The sequence below is a fragment of the Orbicella franksi genome, chromosome 2, assembly GCF_964199315.1.
Source record: "Orbicella franksi chromosome 2, jaOrbFran1.1, whole genome shotgun sequence".
NCBI classification, from domain to species: domain Eukaryota; kingdom Metazoa; phylum Cnidaria; class Anthozoa; order Scleractinia; family Merulinidae; genus Orbicella; species Orbicella franksi.
In genome coordinates this window covers 30,975,386-30,995,210 of record NC_138146.1, presented here as the reverse complement: position 1 = coordinate 30,995,210, position 19,825 = coordinate 30,975,386, and the positions used below count along the sequence as shown (strand labels likewise).

Below are 19,825 nucleotides of genomic sequence, written 5' to 3'. Positions count from 1 at the left end.
AAAAAGTATTGTAGCCGCGAGGGACTGAGAGCAAGCGCATTACCATCGGGTTAAAACCGCTGATCAACTTTATTGTGGACCACAGAGATGTTGACAAAAAATGTCTTCCTCCTCTGTGGTCCCAGTTGTTTTGTGGGGAAGTACACCTCCTTCACATTGCATTTCGTGTGTCATAACCACTTATGATCAGAAAACAGTCGTCACTGGATCGACAGATGGACAGTTGGGTATCTGGGACCTACGGTTCGCCGATGATGGAGAGATCAAAGTAAGCCTGAGGGGACGTGGGGTTTACATTGGCGGCGATTTAGGGGCTAGTTTTTTCCCCAAAAAGTGTCAAGTAGTTACCTTTTTAACTTAATTTTTGGGAGGTTGAATTTTTTTCAATAGTAGGATCCCTCCATAGGCGAAGGAAGACTTTCGCGGCTTGTTATGTGCGGGCAAGCCATAACAGAATTGACTGATGAGTGTTTGTTTAATTCTAATATTGAACAGAACATGCTCGGGTGCAAACAAAAAACACCTGCTTGTACAAGAGTCAGTTGTCTTCTATAAATTCTAGCCTCTGTTTTATTGGCTATCTACATTCCTACCCCCTCTCTCCTCTCCCTCCTCTGGGGTGATACAACAATCAATTTTGTAGTTTCATACAAAATATTAGTTCTTGATGTTTTCAAAGGATTCAAAACATAGGAAAGTCTGCAACATTTTTAAAAGGATAAAGACACAAAATTAAGGCCACAGAATTCTGCTAAATAAACTCAGTACATGTGTCAAACCATTCCAGTTGGACAACAATGTGCATCTTATACAAATACATTCTTATCCATTGCTCATGATCATTTTAGTTGGCACCAAGAATTTTAACTGATTACATAACATAACATGTTTTATTTTATTTATTTATTACAATTTAATGGCAATTAAAATCTAAGTCTAAAGGCATACACAAACAAGCAAAGCCAGAAGGATAATCTGTAAAAGAGTGGAACACTCCATGCGAGACAGATTACCATAATAAAAACAAAATAAGATACATCTTGAAAAGGAAGAAACAGAGGTTGGCCCTATCATGTTTCACCGTAAAAGAAAAAGATTAGAATTTAAAATATCTGTTTATCTATATACAATAAGATATTCATCAAAATAGCTGCAGTGTAAGAGTAAATTTTGATGGCTGGTCTCATTGTTTGTTATTATTATTGTACTACAGATCATTCCGAGGAACCTAATATTTGCCCATTCAGCAAAGGTTACAGCACTTACAAAAGCTACTGATGGCTGGGATAATCAGTCCAGTATTATCAGTGCTGCTGACAATGGGTAAGACAGAAAGATAATTTAAGAATCCTGCACTGAATTTTAGGGAACACTCAGAAGTACTATGCTAACGATAACTTTAGTACTTTCTTCACGGGAGGAACAGTGACCTAAAGATTAGTGTTAAATTGGACTCTGGACCTTGCTTGTGTTTTTAGGCAAGGCAATAACTCTCACATGTACAGTTGCTACATGTACATGTATGTCTAGCCAGGAGTTTAAATGGGTGCTGGTCCTTGAAACTGGGGACAACCCAACAAAATGCTGGGAAGTATCCAGTGATGGCTCAACATCCAATCAGGAGGTTGTACTGCTACCTTATGTGACAGAAACTCTGATAAGCTTCAGTGGTGTTAGGCAACTTTGTCTCGTGCACACTTAACACCTGTAGCGGTTGTGAACCCAAATTAATGTTTTTCCAGTATAAATTACTCATCTGGTTGCTTTACAACAGGGTACCCATACAAACTACATGTATCACACCACCTCTAGGGACACCCTGTTGCTATGCCATGGTATATCTTTGTAATTTTTAACAGAAATATTGTGTGATTTTGCTTTAGAGAGCTTTGTTTATGGGATACAGATGATGGAATATGTATACAAACTAACGTTATCGCAGGAATGCATTTAGCACTGTTGGTGAGTCTGCCTATGCTTTGTGCCTGTAGTCTATTGATTGACGTTAGGTACTATATAAACCTACATGTATTGCAGAGAAAAGAATGACCTCCTTAAAGAAATGTCCTGGCAGCGCATTTTAAATGCATGCCTGGGAAACCAGCATAGGTGATGCCCTTTTATCTAAACATTGACACATGTTTATTAGATAATCAGATTATTTTTTTTCTTTTTTATCATTATTTTACTGACAGAGGAAATACTTTAATTTATTACTTCTAACATAGTCAGAGATAATGTGTGATTAACAAATGCATACAAATACATGTACAGTGTGATGCACTGTATAATACCAGTATCTAACCTCCATTTAGTGCAAGAATATTATATTTGATGGATTACAAAATTAATGATGAATTATAATTTCCTTTCAGTCCTTCCATGTAGCCATTGGCACTGGAAAAGAGTGGCGCGTTGTTTGCTATGGTAGCTACTCTGATATTTACGTCCTTGATGCCTTGTCTCTTGAGGTATGTTCAAGTTTCACGCATGTGAAACTTTTATTTGTAAAACAATGTCAGTAATAATTTTTATTATGATCAGTTTTTAAATCAATGCCTTTAATAACATATTACATGACAGTTCTCTAATTATTATTATTAATGTTGATAAAAGTCAGTTATGTAACAACATTGTTATACATTAAAGTTTGTTTCTGAATATACAGGTGTTGTACACTCTACGTTCTCCATCAGCTACCAACTGGATCAGTGCAGCATGTGTTGTAAGGCCTGCAAGAAGACCAGGTATTACACCACCATATATATAGATGAACAGTATAAGTATACTAATAGGTAATAAAATTGTTAATACATTATTAACTGATTTACAAAATGTATCAAATGAAACTACATGACTGCATTAGTATTAACTGTAATTGTTATACAACTGCAATGACAACAAAAATCTAGACATTGTTTAATATACTTTTTCACAGAGGATGTTGTTGTAGCTGTGTCTCTGTCTGGTATGCTGAACATTTGGATGCTGAAACCAAATGTAGAGTCAAAGGTACAGTGTATTACAAGACATGTTTTGATTACCAGTCACAGCTTACTTAAAGCCTACAAAATGCAAGTTACACATCTTGGTGGGTTGTTCAAAACCCGCTTTACCCTGGATTAGCAAGAATTCTGATTTCAGTTTTGTAACATTTGAGTGAGGTTTTCTATATTTGCCTGTCTTTCAGTTTTGGGTTTGAATAATATGAAATGTTAGTAATTAAGGACATTCGCTCTAATTGTTTCTGCGCATCCTTACTACGTTCACAAATTCACACGCCATATCATGCATAAGTAATAAAATGAACAATGATAGCGCAGATGGCAATTGCTATAGCTTTGCAAGGATTTAATGATCTTGGACGTTCGGTGACCCCTATTTTTCTTTTGATGGATTATTTTCTCTACTGATTTTCTACGTTTAGTGAAAAAATGAAAATCTATCAATTAGAAGTTTGAATTCTTGCAAAATGCACCATCGAATTCTTTTCTTTTAGTTCTTTTTTAACTATAAACCCTGTACACCATGCTGAATTACGTGCGCCAATTTTTCAAAATCAGGGTAGTTTTCCACAAGCTTTATCTCTGAAACAAAGTCGGTGACCCCCATTTTTTTTTTTTTTGCATTGTTGACACAAGTAACTCATTATCTGACTGCAGTAAAAATTTAAAAGAAATCTATCAACTGGAGAATTTCCACACGGATGTCCTTAAGTAGTAAAAAACATTTTTATACAAGAAAAAGGAATAGTTCAGTCACATTAATATTGTAACTTTTAATCCTGGCTAAGTTTTAACTGGCTTTCGAACAACCGGGCCCTAAACTATTTTACAACATGGATTTAGCTTGTATCTCTAATTTATTGACTACAGATACATTTACAAGTTAGTACCAAGTGAATATACATGTATTATTGACAGTTCATTATGTAATAGAGGTTTCTAATTAAGTGCTACTTTTAAGGTGGTCAGCATACAGCTGTTTTTGTACATGTAAGTGCACGTGTACATATGTAAGTCCATGCACTGTACTGAAATAAGCAATTTGAGACCCATAGATAACAAAGGGCACATGTATGTACAATAGCCTGAAGCTTTACACATTCAGTTTTAAAATCAGTATCACCCATTTTACACTCCACAGTACAGTGAGCCCACTTACGAAAAAAAGTTGGAGCAAGTCACAGACAGCAAAGCTACTGGGATTTGTTGTAATCCCTTTACACAAAGAACCATTCTTGTTATATGTGCAAAAGAGTGGCTGGTATGTGCTGGCATATTACCTTTAATTCCTGTACCAGGACTTTTTGAGGCACTTTTAATTTTAATTTGTGAACCGCAATTGCACTGTACAATGAAAAGGTCTCAATATAATATTGTTGCAGAGTATTTATATATCAATGTTAGCTTTCTTAAGTTTTTCTTTAAAATTAATGTTACTCATTAATAAAGACAGTGTAAAGCAATATATACTGGTATGTGATGTATCCATTTCTCTTGCATGGAAAATTATTTTTGTCACTGGGTAACAAGTTTACTACCGGTAGGTAACTTTGCATGTCGAGTGACATTCAAAAACATGGAAGGCGTTTCTCCCCTCTGCTTTGTGATATCATACAAAATGAAACAGTGAGTTTGCTTGCATTATGAAAGTTAAGAAGAAGCCAATTATTACATTAGATGAGAGCAACACCAAAACCTAAAAAACAGCGTACAATTGTTATACTTGAACAACATTTTCAAATAATTTATGGCAGATGTATGATGCTGGAGACTTTAAATTCCTGACCACCGTGTCCAGTCCTCCAGGTCAGAGCTGGATGGGAGGAAACTTTGTTGCAGCAGACTGCATTCTAGTTTGGAGCAGGGTAAGTTATCAGTGTTTAATAAGAAGGCAGTAACATGTAGCCTATGCCGTATTGTATTATGTAGCATGCAATCAGGTATCTTTTCCTCTCTTTACTTGGTTATTGTAAATTTGAAGTACATATGCACCATCCTGTAGAAACCCTAAAAATTTTAAGAAGCATTACATGTAATTGTCGTTTACAACGATATTTTTCATCGGAAAATTCACGTTTTGTTTTGTTTGCACAGGATGGAAAGAGTTATTTGTACAAACTTCCTCCATCGTAAGTGAAATTTGACCTTTCAATTGCATGTATAGCATAAAACAGTCCCGGACTACAGGTTCATACTATAAATTTACATGTGTGGATTACAGCACTAGTTTTATTTCTTACTGGTAGTGCTTCCTTTCTCAGGTGCTGCCCTGGTCTTCAGGACCGAAAGCAAGGTCAGAAAAATGCAGTGATTGAATTTTATGGTGATAATTTATCAAATGATGTAAGCTACTGTTAGTAGTTACTCGGTACTATTTGATTCTTACCTATTTTAAGTTGCACTTCCCACCTGTTGTTGTCCCATAAACAGACCCTTTTCATAAATGGCTGCCAAATTATTTTGTATGCATTTTAATTCCTAAGCCTCACTTACCTTGTTTGAGAGTAAAACTTCTTTTGAATTATCAACTTAAAAATAAGGTCAATAAGGCTAATTTTTATACAAGTTTACTGAAGAATATTGACAGTCATTTATGAAAAGGGTCTTTGTAAAATGGCTTACATGTGTATGTATACATGTAACTAATTTAAAAATATATTCTTGTTTTCTGTATGTGTTGTAGAACCTCACCTTGAGGCTAGATTTAGGAGCATGCTCTGTTGCAAAATTTCATGGATGCGCACTGTAATTAAATATTACCTGGGTTCCACTGTATGCAATATAAATTAAGGTGTTCTCCATTGTTTTTCTAACAATTAAGGGAGAATTGTCTTTGTAACAACCTTTAGCAGGCAATCCAATCAAAGAACCAAGAATCATTCAGGTGTTTGAGAAGACAGCTGAGCAGGTATGAACAATCAATAGAATGGTTCTTAAAAAATGAAAAGGGAAATCACAAGAATCTGTTCTGCTCCATCAAAACCCCAGGCTATGCTTTTTTGCCTTACTAAGCCATGTGTAAGTTGGAGTTAATGTATCACTATCTTCACATCAAGTTTCATTTTCTCTCATATCACAACTTTGTTTTCAAAAGTGTACAATAAAATTTACAATTTACTAACTTCTGTTGCAGAGTGCTGTGCCAGATTTTGATCCAGCCATGTTTTTCTCTTATGGACGGAGGGGACCTTTTTACAAACTCTTGTTAAGAGGGGGATCAAATGGAAGGTAGCTGAATTGTTTCTGGTGTAGGGGGTGTTAGACACAGTTTGATAGATTGAAGTGTCTGAAGAGTGTCCAGTGATTGATCAACAATATGTACCTTATTACATGAAATTTTGGCGACACGTTAATTTAACGATTTTGAGAAACCTTTATTTAGCGGCACTTTCAATTTAGCGATTTTTCGTAAATTTTGGAACATAAGTCACTTAATGTTTGCGATTTCACGAACTGAAACTTTGACGAATTAAGATATTGAAAACATTTATGTGATAAAATCATAAACGTCAATAGCTTCCTTTAAATCACAATCATACAACGTTTTGAAACTTAATTTTGAACGAAACAAACGAAACTGCAACTGTTATGTCCTATCTAAATGTTTTTCTCACTCATATTTGTATTGTCACACAAAGTCAATGCACCTTTTGCGAGCACCTAACCATTAACGTTCTAACGACACCGATCAGGCGCGGTGGATTACTTCAAATGGATCAACAGGTGGCAGTGGTTTGTCTCTACTGGCAATTTCCTTGGCTCACACCCTTGAGAATACATTTCCTTCCTTCAGCACCGGTCAGAGAGTCGAATAATGCGACAAGCCAGCCTGCGTGAATTTGCTTCATTACTGACATGCTGAGATCAACCTCTTTGTCTTCAAAGCTTGTCCCGCTCTCTAACTACCTTTTGAACCTCTCCCGTGTACCAGGTGGTAAATTTCTCTTTGGAGAATTTCTTAGCCTGGCCATTAACTTATTGTGTGAAACTGATCACATGGCGGGATTTCATTTTGTACTCACTTATTTAGCCACGATTTAAATTTAGCGACACTTAATTTTGATGCATTTTAATTTAGCGATTCTTAGAAAAATCACTAAATTCGCTTAATTAAAGTATCGCCAAAATTTCATGTAATAAGGTACACAGAAAGCTACGTGTCATTTTGTCTCCATCAGGCAGCATCATGCTACAGCTTTATAAAAAGCGTCTCAACCAAAAACCACAGGTTCAGTCCAGATGTTCCAGAAGAGGGGCTTTGGAAATTGACATCCACATGTAAAAGAGTTTCGACTCTGTGTATAGAGCCTGGTAGATTTATTGTTGGAGAAATTCTGTCACTGAGCGATGATGAAGTTCCCTAACTTAGGAGATACGTCACGGTTTGCGCAGCTTGAAAATTTTCGCTTAAAAGTTTCAAGTTTTTGGTTTGTAATCCGTGTCATTCTTCTCCATGCTTAACCATCCTTTTTCCTTTATGGTTTATTATTATCTCTTTGGTGTTTTTCTATCTTTAGTCAGTAAACTGCTATTTTCAGGCTTCCTTCAATTTAAATGTAATTTTGTACGTGGCAAAAATAGCTCAAAATACTGTGACTGACCGCCCACAGCCTTATCAACTTTTTCCTTTGCATTCAAGACGTGAACAGGAATATACGGAAATAATTGTTGCACTGTATCTTTTCATTATTTGTAGTGTCAGTGTGTGGAAACTGAATGACGACCTTTTCACGTCAACAAAACCCTACGACGCAAATGCGACCGGTAATGTTTTTACGTGTTCTTCTGCTTTCGTGCGTGCGTGTCAAAAGAAAACGCATAAGAGCACCTTTCTTTTTATTGTTGCTGTTGTTGGTGTTTTTTCTGTATTTTTTATTGTTATAGTAGCCTTTTTCATATTTTCTGAATTTTTTTGAGTTAAATTTCGTTTGTTTTCGTGGTGTGTGGATTGCACATACCCTACTAAAATGGTGGTTTTGCTGCCTTGGATCATTTCACTGTTCCTTTTTCATTTGCCGATACGTTGTCCAGTACCTAGTATAAACTACTGATTTATTAATCCACTCCCCACTCCGATTAGCTACTGCTATTTGTGGGTAACGAACGGACGAACGAACGAACCAACAAATGTACGCACGCAGGCACGAACGAGCTAACAGACAGACGAAAAACTGGGGATCGTGGTTGATAAAAACTGAATTATAGCTGGCGATTATCTAATACTTCACTTTTCCTTGCACCTTTTGTATATGTAGGTGTTGGTCCTGTGGTGGCGTGTAACTATGCAGACTGTTGGGAGACAACCCTGAAGCCCTGCGGACTGATTGATTCTTTGGTAAGTTTCGCTACAAGGGCGGATTTTCGTGTGGGAAATGGAAAGTGCATCATTCTAAGCTTAAAATTTTTTGGCCCACTTTGGTTCTGGCCTAATTCTCAGACGCTCTGAGGCTACTCGTTCTCCTCCTGAGAATCAGGCTAACTTTGGTCGTAACTTTAATAAAGTACATGGAAGAAATAGAACTTACAGTTGTTACATACAGCTTTGTACGGGCCTCCACAGACGAGACATTTAATTGTCGACAACAATTTTTATCGCAACTAAATTAATGTTAGGCCATCGAAGCCGCGTTTTTGAGTTCTGAATCGTTTTAACATGTCATAAGTTCGTCCGTATATCCTTTAATCGCCCTCCTCGCAGAGGTTTCCCTTCGTCCACTGAAGAGGCTGAAGGGAGAGAACTTGTTGCTTTACGACTTGGTATCATCGCATGGCGTCTCCAATGTGATTGAAACGACAAAAGGAAAATACTATTTTGTTCTCGGGTGCTAAGAACGAGAGAGCGACCGCGAAACTGGGGGAAAATATACTAGCCCCAGCTTCTTGCGTTTTGGCTCGTTCATATGAGAGCTACTGATCAAGTAAAGCCGCACTTACGTGTGATTCCGTGCGTGTGTTAGTCAAATTGTACGTGACTTAAAGTAAAGGAAGTTTAGTTGTAAGTTGCGGTGTATTTAAGGTCTGAAATATTTTGACTGTTTATTCTGTAGGATGATTGTGGAGAAGCCATTCCTGTTAGCGCGTCACTGTATTTACCAGCTCAAGACTGTATCGTGTGTGGCCGTGAGGATGGTTCAGTCGTTATCATATCAGCGGCTAAGGCGGCTATTGCTCAGTTGCTTCAGCTGCCAGGCTCAGGTAGTGTATTCAAACGTCCAGCGTACAGTTTCCTTAGTCTAATCCGCACACTTCTTCGACTTTGTATTGTAGCGTTGTGTTAGTGTTACTGCGATAAGTGCTGTCTCTCTCGAGCTGATTTGAGAGAAGTAGCTTTACTGATCGAACATTTTTCTTGCGTCGAGCTCGGCTTTCGCGGCTCGACTTGTGGACAAGTCTAAACCCTTTTATTTCGCCAATTTTGCAATTCAATGGTTATATGAAACGATGTTTGAATTGGGTTTGAGCTGTTTTCTTATTTCTGATAGCCTGGTTAGTTAAAAGGTGGCATATTATTCTTAAGTTTCTGCATATCGAACTGGCTCATAAATACAAAGTTTTACTGTCTTAAAAAAAGACTGCAATGCAATGTACATCAGTCAACCATCGTTAATTTAGTGTTAACGCGTTGTGCTGGCTGTACTGTGAGATCATAATAGTGAGTTTAGTCAGAGAAATTTGTTTCAGAATATCAAGAAAACCAGTGGTTTATAAATAAATTAAGCTTGAACGAGCAGATCGAAGGGCAGTGCCACTGTACTGTATTTTGATGTCCCGAATGCAAAAATGTTTTATTCATGTTTGTCATGGTCTCACCTATCTGCCTCGGGTGCTCATTTTTCAGGATGGCCTACACACCGGGTGCTCTTAGGACACAAGGGCCGAGTGACATGTCTGCTGTACCCTCATGATGAGTATCCTCGCTATGACAAAGAATTTTTGGTATCAGGTGGAGCGGATTTCTCGGTTAAACTGTGGGACATCTTCACCGGAGACTTACTGTACACGTTTTCTTCTCACACGGGAGAACTGCTTCGACTAATATGTACACCACCTGACTGCAGTGTAAGAGTCTTGTTTAGATCAATTGCCTGTTTTAAACTGAGCTGTTTAGTTGAACTGTTCTATTTGTTCTTTTTAGAATCGCGTTCAATCCTGCATCTGTTCTGTAGCCCAGGACCACTCGGTTGCATTGCTGGGATTGCGCGAGCGGAAGTGCATTATGTTGGCTTCTCTTCACGCGTTTCCGGTGGAGACGATAAAATGGAGAGCTTTAGACGACTTTTTGGTGGTAGGCTGTACTGACGGTTCTGTGTACGTCTGGCAAATGGAAACAGGTGTGATTTGTAAGAAACTAAGTAATATTTGATCTAAAAATTTCTGATCGGTTGATACTTGAGCTTTGGCACGGTGGTCAACGCATCTGTAAATTCCTTACTATTTTGTGCAAAAGTCTATTTTTCACTAGCTATCCGGCCTATATGAGAAACATGTTCTCGTTCCGTTCTACTTCATACAACCTACGTGGAAACTATATACTGGAAATGCCCAAACCTAAAACTACAACTTTTGGTCACCATTCCTTTACTTATCTAGCAACAAAAGAATGGAATTTTCTACCCAATTTTATAAGGTTATGTAATTTCTCAGACTTCAAAAAGCACATCAGTAAAGCCAATTCATGAAACATGTAAATGACAATTTTATAATTAGTTAATATAAGTCAATTGTAAATATGTAAATAGCAATTTCTATTTTAATTTTTCGTTATCAAATATTTTGTTCTCGGAAATATTAGCTTGTCAAGCTACTCTGAAATTCGAGCTTAAATAAAGTTTATGCATGTATGTATGTATGTGCTTTTCAAAATTGAAAACTAAAAAATTGGATTGAATAGTTCTTTCTCTGAGATGGCCCGTGAGATTTGTCTTTGACATGATCACTCCTAGCTTAAACATGACAGAAGCTTTACTAAGTCCCTTTAGCGTGACATGGCACTAACATGACCTAACTCTTTAACATGGCGTGACACCAGCATGGCCTTGCCGCTTAACATGACATGACACACTAGCGTGACCTATCTCTTATAAAATGACGTGGCACCAGTGATAACGTAGTCTATTCTGTTCAGCAGTAACACCGAATTTGCGGTCCTTACCGCGAACGAAGAACTGATCACTTTGGATTAAACCAGGCTCTTGCACTAAGAAATTCTTTAAACTTATGCCATGAGAAACGTGTGGAGACAAGTAAGGAGAGTTTGTATGTTACTCTACAGGTCACCTAGATCGGTGTGTTAGCGGACAAGTTGCTCTTAATATCTTAGCCGCGTGTGATGAGGAGAAGAAATCTGCTTCAGCTGGTGTTCCCTCCAAAGCCAAGACCATTCTGGGACGAAAGATCAGCCACCTTACTTCCAATCTGCCAACTAGCGCTGCATCGGCGGCGGTCAAGAAGCTTAAGCGAAGCTCCCTTCAGCAAGCCTCGGCGAGTCCTTCGTCCTCGCCAAGGTTATCTGGTAAGTGGAACAGAACGGTCATTAAGCTCAGTTTTAGCGTAGATCAAGCGGTAACTACCGACTGGCGTGATTGTGAAAAGCTGAAAATCATAGGCTACAGTTAGATCATTTAAAGAAGAATGGAAATGGCTTTGTATAGCTGGATCTCCATAAGGTCCAGGAACGTATTTGGAAGTGATAATAACTAAGGCTAACATGGCATGAAAAGGTTCGCATGGTTCGGATTCGTTGCGAACTATGCAAAAAGAGAATTGTCACTTATTACTGTGTTGCTCAAATGCCCATTCTTATAAAATGTACCAGAAACATTCTACTACGTCTTGCACGTACCACGTGGTACACAGACGTGAGTGGCATTTGCTTTTCACGTGCCGTAAACCATTGAAAATTATCAGTAGCTTTATCTGGCCATTTGAAACTTTGCCATCATGTTCAACGTCAAGGTTTATGATGCACGGCCCTGTTAATGACCAAGAAAACTCAGCGCTTACTGCATGCCGTGGCTATTTTGCCTGTAGGTGATGGCTATGGTGAGGTGTTGTCCGGTGGCCCATTGAAGGTGATGTCCACAAAGTGTGGTGTGAGAGATCCAGAAATACAAGTGCTTATGTTTGATATCGAGGCGCTGATATGCAATTTACTAACTGAAGAAAATCCTCTGCTTGGTGGTAATTATCAATGTCGTTATTAGTTCTCCAAATGATTTGTCTATGCACTGCAAGGCAATTATGTATCATTTAGGAAATTAGTGACCGAATCTGTTGACGTCCTTCTTGTTTATTCTTCTTGTTTACTCCTGAATTATGCTGGGTATTAGTTTACAAACCGTGAAATTATTGTGGACAAGCCATTTAGCAAGACTTGCCATAAATCCTGAAATGACATTAAAAAAATACTGAGGACAAATAAACACCGCCGACCTGAAGAGCTGCTAGCCTCGAAATTCATACTTTACTTCTACTTTACTTCTACTTACTTCATCTTAAGATAGAATGATAACTTCTCTCCCAGCTGAAAAGTTGCTTCTTTTTCGCAGCTAAAACTCCAGGCAAAGCCGATATTTCCAAGACAGCTGTTGGAGGTAAAAGGAGGAAACGCGAGTCTGCAACGACTCAGCCAACCAAAAGCGATACAGCTTCGAAATCATCCACGGAGCACAAGAACAGAAAGTCACCTTTTGTGAATGAAACTCATTATGTCGCACAACTTATGATCTCGTGCCTTCACTCCTGGGATCTGGACCCTAACATGGACGAGGTCTGCGTCGAAAGACTGGGCCTTCTTAAACCGGTCAAACCAGTTTCGTTTGGATTACTTACTCGTGGGAACAGGCTTTCGTTGATGTTACCAGGGTGGTATGGGGAAACAGGTGGAGAGAGGGATAGCGACGCTGAATCCACTTTGAGAAGACTCTCTGACAATAAAGCCCTGTTTACAGAACTTAACGAAGCACAGGAAGAAACTTTAGTGGAAGTGAAATCGCCGGCTCCCTCGGAGCATAACGTTGTTTCAGCCTTAAGGACTTGTTTTCAGTCGCGTTGGCAGCTGTCCTCAGCGTTGACAACTTTGCATCTTGTCGGGCTTGTATCTGTAGCTAACACACTTATGAGCATGAATCAGATCAGTTTTGTTCCTCAAGAAAAGCGTCTTGCTCTTTTAACGAACACAGCTCGCGATATCCCGTCCAGCTCATCGAGTTACGACGAAAACGAACACCCCCCTGGCTTGAGTGAGGTGGACGTGCAACTTGCCATGAATCACCGCGCGCACATAAAAGCTGGCTGGAGTCAGCTGGCTGCATTGCACTGCTGTCTCTTAGCTGATATTCTAAGGGTCTCCCCTTACAAACCACCGTTGTTGCATATTCTGGCAAGAAGATGGCAAGATCGATGCCTTGAGGTATGTCATAGTTTTTAAGGCTTTTGGGGGTTATTTCATATCCACATTTTGCCGAGTGATGTCACCGATCACGCTCTTTGCACTTGTCTTACATGTGGTTAGTTGTCAGTGAACTGCTGTCGTTACGGTAAGAAGCAGCTGTGCAAAAGTCAAAGTCATTGATTGAAGTGAAGCTTTCAGATCGCCTCGTTTTGCAAACCAGTGTAATTAGGTGTAACATTTTCGTTCTTGTTTTATTTATTTTCTGTTTTGTGGCAAATAAATGGTTGGTTGGTTATTGTCTTTGTTATATTCCTAGGTTCGTGAAGCGGCCCAGGCTATTCTATTAGCCGAACTGCGCAGGATCGGGTTCGAGGGTCGTAAACAGGTAGTGGATACATGGGCCCCTCAGCTGCCTACGACCCTCGGGCAGGGAGGAACTGAGGACAAATCTGACAAGCTTGATGCTGCAAATGCTCCCATCCCTCCCAGTCCGCATTCGGGATTTGGTGAGTAATGTTAGCTGATTCATGAATTAGGGCTTCATGCATTTTGTGTAGCTCTCCTTAAGATGATTCGATTGCCTATAAATGAATAAAGGATCAGGTTTCATTTTAACATGAAACATTGCGGGTCGTTTTTTGTTAGGATAAAAATGAAATATCTTTCTTCAGAGCGTAGCGGCGAGGTCCAAAACGTTGATGACGAAGTTTTGTTTCCACCCGATGACGTCAGCACTGTTTTGACCAGCGTCAAGAAGCTTCTTCAGTATGACATGCGCCGTCGCCAAGCAACCGCTATCGTGTTGATGGGTGTGATAGGAGCGGAGTTCCAGCGGGAGATTGAAGTGTTCTCGAGTCGTGCTCGCGATGGTGAGAAAAAACAGAGTACCAGTTCACGGCGCCTGGATAAGCTGAGCGAGACTCCAGGTAAAGAGGGCAAAAGCGCACTTAATAAAGGTTACAATGGACGTAAGTGCTGATTTGAAACTCTGCTAACATAATGTAATTGTCGTTAACATAAAATTAAAATGCCTCTACTGAGTAATTGTCCATGCTAGCTAATCGTGACTAATGCATGGATGCAAATGTTAAAGCCCACTCTATAGGTTAATAAGTAAATAGCGGCTTATTGAATGTGGTGTAATAAAACTAGTAAACCTGCCTATTCCAAGCTGAACTTGAACGTGTCCCTTTGTTGTGACAAGAACATCACAAGACAATTACCACTAACAAGATACGAATAAACGACTTCCACTTCATCTTTACGCAAACCTACAGAGTAATAACTGTTTGTGCAAGTCAGTGTGACGTTCAAATACCGAGAACATAACTTGTGCTGTTTGGTTTTGAGTTAAGTCAAAACTAGAGCGGATTACAGACACCTCTCTTATGGGCGGTTGTTTATCACCTTTGAAACAAACTCCAGAGCAATAGCCCGGTCACGTGTAACCGTTGTTAAGTGCGGGAAAAGTCACGTGACATAAATCACAAGTGGTTGCAGTTCAGTGCATGATTGGCTGAATAATAGCACCTATGTTCTGATTTGTTCAAGTTTTATAGACTCTTTCCAAGCCAAGCAAACACAAAACTAAAGAGACTGGATACTTCCTTACTAAAGACGACAATGGAAAAGAAAAAAAAGTTCAAATTTCTTAGCTGAGTCTGCTATTATTTTGTTTCTTCAATCATTGGATAACTGTAGTGTGTAAAGGATAATTAACTTTCCTTATATAAATTTTGTCAATATGGAGGGGATGAGAAAATTGAGGATGATTTCTCTGCCACTTTTTCCATGCCGTCATGTTTTCCAGGTGGTGAAGTAATAATGGATTACGCCACAGTGCGGCTTACGGGCAAGGCTTTAATGTATCTCCTGCTTAAACCTCCCTCCTCGCAACTTACTGCTCACACGTCTGTTAGGAGGGCAGCCATTGATTTGATTGGTCGCGGATTCACGCTTTGGGAGCCATATATGGACGTGTCAGCGGTCCTAATAGCCTTGTTAGAGCTTTCCGCTGACAGCAAGAACCGTGATCTCACGTTCAGGAAAGGTTTACCATTATCACCGTCAGCGGATACTCATCGATCTGCAAGACATGCGCTCTCGCTTATTGCTACAGCACGACCCACAGTCTTCATTGCAACTATCGCCAAGGAGGTAAGTCGTATAAAAGTTGTTTTTACATTATCGCCGGAAAAATACGTGATAATGTAATTTGTCATATCAGTGAGATTTGTGATGTTTCATGCAAGTGGATCTTGAGAGACGTGACAATGATTTTTCGACAAGCCTCTGTGTTTTTACTTAGCTATTCGTAAACTTGAAGTTGATCCGCCATAGTTGCTGACGTTTTGAGCCTTTGCTCTGATGAAGGGGTAACGCTCAAAACGTTAGCAAACACTCGCTATGCCGGATCAACTTCAAGTTTACGAATAGCTAAGTAAGAACACACGGTTTGGCGTACACACTTACAAACAAAAGCTGTCAAGGAAATTTTTTTAACTTTTCACCTATACATGTAAACTCTTGAACATGTGGATAGAATTTGTCAGTAGAATTGCTAATATTTAACTTTACTGAGACAGCGTGGCCGAGTCGTTAGGGCGCCGGACTTGAAATCCGGAGGTCGCGTGTTCACGTCCCTTTCTGACCACCGGCTGGTGGTGATCTTAGTAGTTCCGAGTTCAACTCCTCGGCCACGCTTGGAATTAGCAAACTAGCTCTTCTCCTGCCAGTTGGGATCCTTAACCTCGTTATGTTCAATTACATTGTATTTGTTTCATCATTTGTTTCCGTTGGCCCTGAAAAACCCCACTGGGGGAGTGATTAATTAAGTTTTTATATTTTATATATTTTTACATTTTGTGGAGACAAACTTGAGGGTACTCTCAAAGTTAAGCCGAGTCAGTGACTGTTTTCAGTTCTAACTCACTCTTGCAGACCAGTCAATCGAGCTTCATCCTTACTTTTACTTGTCGTAATTTCACACACCAGGTAGCCCGCAGTGTTGCAGCAGCGTCCTCCATTTCCTTTAATCAGCCTTCCCCAGCAGCCATTGCGGTGTACAGTCACGTTCGCCACCAGCCCTCGCAGAATGCAGAAGCTCAGAGCACATCAATTTTGAACCGTGCCAAACATGAGATACTGCGAATTATTGACCTCATGGTTGAAAAGACACAGCAAGAAGTTGTCGACCTTCTGACTGATGTATGTACTACCATGCTCGATACTTGGAAATATATTTCCTAGTGCGCTTTTTACAAATTTAGTCTTACTTATGATTGCTATCTTGACAGTGTTCGGGAATAACTGTTGCCAACGATAAGTTAACATACTTTCAAGCTTTAAGCCATTCCTTATCACTGATACTTGAGCTTCAGAAGCATTTTGTGTCAACGGTTTCCTTGAAATTTTATTATCACATTACATGTATATCCTTCGAATCTTGATTGGATGTATAATTAATAATTTTATGGTGTAACCTCTAACCAAGCTATTTGTCACTAGGTTGTTGATATCGTAGTTTACTGCTTGGATCAGAGGCAGCTTAAAGAGAAAGGAATGACCGAATTATTTCCTGGACTTTGTAGGTAAGGATTTCATTATCATTTTTTTTTTTTTTTTTTTTTGCGTTTCGTTTTTGATAACGACATACTAAGCAATGTATTAAGGTTTATTATTGTCATCAAGTGACTTCTCCTGATTGATTTCACCACATTTCGTATGAGAAGGGTTTGGAGAATTCGATTACAAATCACGACAGTCTCGTGTGACAATTTTATGTGGACGCTTTGGGAATATCGTCCTTTTTGCACATCTATACACATCTATAATTCGCTGTTAATAACACGTAGCTTTTCCGGCTTTAGTCCTCCGATTCTTTCGCCCTTAGCTCCCTGCCACAACCCCTCGCGGGGCTTTTTTTTTTGCGGGGGGCGGGGGGGGGGGTCGTCTTCCCAAGTGACTGATACAATTCAGCGTTCACTCGCTTCGCGTTGTCGGGTATTTTGCAGTTGTAACACAGTGAAGGCAATCATGCTAGCAACAAGTGTCCTAATGTTCCAACAGGTTCAACATGGTGAGCTACTCTCCCCAGTCCCGTCGCCTTGCAGTTGGCGCCAAGAATGGACAACTTGCATTGTATGATCTGCGATCCTCGCGCTGCCAGGTGGGAACAGCTGGTGAATATAGAAGTAATAGTTAGCCAAACCCTTGTTGAAGATTAATTTGTGTTTTGAGCTGTGTGATTACTTAGAATTGCCTGCAACATTTCTCAGGCTGCAACCAGAGTGAGGATGACACTTTGCAAAATGAAAGTCTGTGATCCTCATTTTTCGTCGTGGGTGACTTAACGGCAGTCCGCGGTTTTTCCCGCGCTTTTTGCGGCACGTCATTGCTCCGAGTTCTGAATGATAGGTCTGTTTTTTCCGCGATAGTTTGTCGCATATCATTGGCTTCCTCAACCCAGACTTGACTTTCGGACTGACCACAGTGATATGTCGTAGAATGCAGGGTTCCACAGAATGTTTCCTTGAAGTTCGTATGATACGAGAAGGGGAGTTAGCAAGATTGTAATCGTCATTCAGTTATCTCTACTAATCCCTACCAGCATGTCCTCTGGGGAAATATCCACCCGACAATTCTTTCAGTGTGTATAACTATTGAATTCTCATTCTTTGCAGATGGTGTCCGCTCACTCGTCTCAAGTAACGGCCCTGTCTTTCTCGCCTGATGATCGTGTTCTTGCTTCGTACAGCTTCGGAGATTCGAAGATCTGCTTTTGGCAGGTAATTAATAAGCACTGAATACAGTTAGTAATTTGCTTAGAAACTGCTTCAAACAAACGTGCCGGTAATTTCAAGATGGCATTCGAGCACTTCGTCTTAATTGGCATAGTTTCAATGATTTAACAATTGAGAAGCTAGGTTAGTTTCTTAAAGTATCCTCAATAAACCTTAAAATTATTATCTGCGAACAGACACCCGGCGTTCCCGAACGCCCCGATCCCGCCCCGATCGCTTCGCTCTCCGAATTCTTTAGTTTCGTGCTCGTCCGCTCGCTTCGTTCGCTGAAATTTTTTCCGTCTATGCCGGGAGCCTTTGCGCAGGCTATGAAATTATCAGCATGGTGTATCCGCACTAACACAAGCCTGGCTTTGTCAATATTCTCCTTTGTCTGTTTCTTCTCTTTACAGACTGGTTCATCGTTGTTTGGCATGCTGGGATCTTCTCTGCGGTGTGTTCGGTCTTACTCCACTGTCTCTCCCTCGCCTAAAATGTCTCCTGCCCTGCTAAAACTAATACGGCTGGTGTGGATTAACCACAAGAACGTTATTTTACTCATGGCGGATGGAACGGAATACAAGTATTCTGTATAGAGACAAGAAAAGATCCATGGACAATGCACATATGTGGTCAAAATAATATTTGGATGTAAAGTAAAAGAGTATTGTTAATATTAGAGATATACAACAGGGTAATTAAGCTTGTACAAACATGGATGGATATATCAGCGTTTTTCATGTTTTGCACAACAATCTGAGAGCCAGGAGTACTTAACAAACTGTATCTAGCGAAAAGTAAGCTTTTAAAATGTTGTCATTCTTGAGGCCAATAAAAATTTCACCATTGCAAACAGATTAAAGCAGTCGAATCCAACAATATGCAAAATTAGAAAATGTCGACGTGAACTCCTTTTTTTCTCTCGTCAATCGTGTCTGCATTTCACATTCGATTATTCCTGACATAACTCGCCCTCCCCCTCCCCCTCGCCCGTCTCACCCCTCAGCGACCTTTTCGAAGCTATGGTGAAGGGAAGTTCGCTTTTAGGCTTTTGCGTAGACCGCAGACGCTTGCATCTTTCAGACTTTCAATTCGCGAAAGTTGTTTTTGGTATTTCCTTCTTCCAAAGATGAACACATTACGGCCCTTTTGCTGATTTTGGGGTCGTCAATGGCTTGGTCCGTTCCATCCTAACGCGGGCTTCTTTCCCGAGCAGCGGCTGGTCATCGAACCTAGTTTCAAGCCGGCACGTCTACCAATCGCCAATCGTGCGGCGTAATGAATCAATGCAGTGCTTGTGATGGATGGTTTAAAGTCAATCAAGGACACTAGACTCATTACTCTAGTGGGGGTAATGTGCTGGAATGTAAGTCGTTTAGCCCTCAAGTCAATTAGCCCCTAACCGGTTAGCCCCCAACCAGAAGTTGATTAGCCCCCATTTACGCTTGAAGAACGAGAAATTGACAGTGTTTTTCGACTTCTGGTTAGGGGCTAATCGATTTGGTGGCTGAACGACCGGACACCATCAGCTCTAGTCTCAGACGTGCAAAGAAAGCGACTGTTTTCCCGGGTCATGACCGATCTTTCTCGTTTGCGTCAGTTGCTGAAGAAAATAATTTGCACATTGCACCCTGCCCGAGAAATGG

The 19,825-nt window shown here is 39.9% G+C and overlaps 1 protein-coding gene across 3 annotated transcripts; it reads left to right on the top strand.

Annotated features, from left to right (window-relative positions):
• The first annotated feature begins 5 nt into the window (after positions 1-5).
• Positions 6-19,034, top strand: LOC145479211 (WD repeat-containing protein 7-like). 3 transcript variants are annotated; one of them, XM_081457503.1, is made up of 28 exons: positions 6-268; positions 1,214-1,323; positions 1,884-1,962; positions 2,376-2,471; positions 2,669-2,747; positions 2,939-3,012; positions 4,147-4,266; positions 4,760-4,870; positions 5,100-5,134; positions 5,267-5,298; positions 5,858-5,913; positions 6,139-6,233; positions 7,702-7,769; positions 8,261-8,340; positions 9,053-9,200; positions 9,844-10,064; positions 10,141-10,336; positions 11,278-11,517; positions 12,036-12,185; positions 12,554-13,416; positions 13,715-13,904; positions 14,070-14,324; positions 15,209-15,555; positions 16,393-16,605; positions 16,906-16,988; positions 17,467-17,566; positions 18,081-18,185; positions 18,593-19,034. In XM_081457503.1, exons 1-28 carry the CDS (start codon positions 101-103, stop codon positions 18,773-18,775), a joined length of 4,497 nt encoding a protein of 1,498 aa, XP_081313629.1. In that variant the 5' UTR covers positions 6-100; the 3' UTR covers positions 18,776-19,034. The 3 variants fall into 3 exon arrangements, with proteins under 3 accessions (XP_081313629.1, XP_081313628.1, XP_081313630.1); XM_081457502.1 differs by having other exon boundaries at positions 5,855-5,913; XM_081457504.1 differs by lacking the exon at positions 12,036-12,185 and having other exon boundaries at positions 5,855-5,913.
• The last annotated feature ends 791 nt before the right edge of the window (positions 19,035-19,825 follow it).

What these genes read in the sequence shown, in the direction of transcription:
- LOC145479211 (XM_081457502.1), top strand. Translation starts at nt 101, where the DNA reads ATGTCTTCCTCCTCTGTGGTCCCAGTTGTTTTGTGGGGAAGTACACCT. An exon ending in TTGTACAAACTTCCTCCATC is followed by an intron (nt 5,135 to 5,266) that starts GTAAGTGAAATT and finishes TTCCTTTCTCAG; the next exon opens with GTGCTGCCCTGGTCTTCAGG. An exon ending in CGAAGATCTGCTTTTGGCAG is followed by an intron (nt 18,186 to 18,592) that starts GTAATTAATAAG and finishes TTCTCTTTACAG; the next exon opens with ACTGGTTCATCGTTGTTTGG.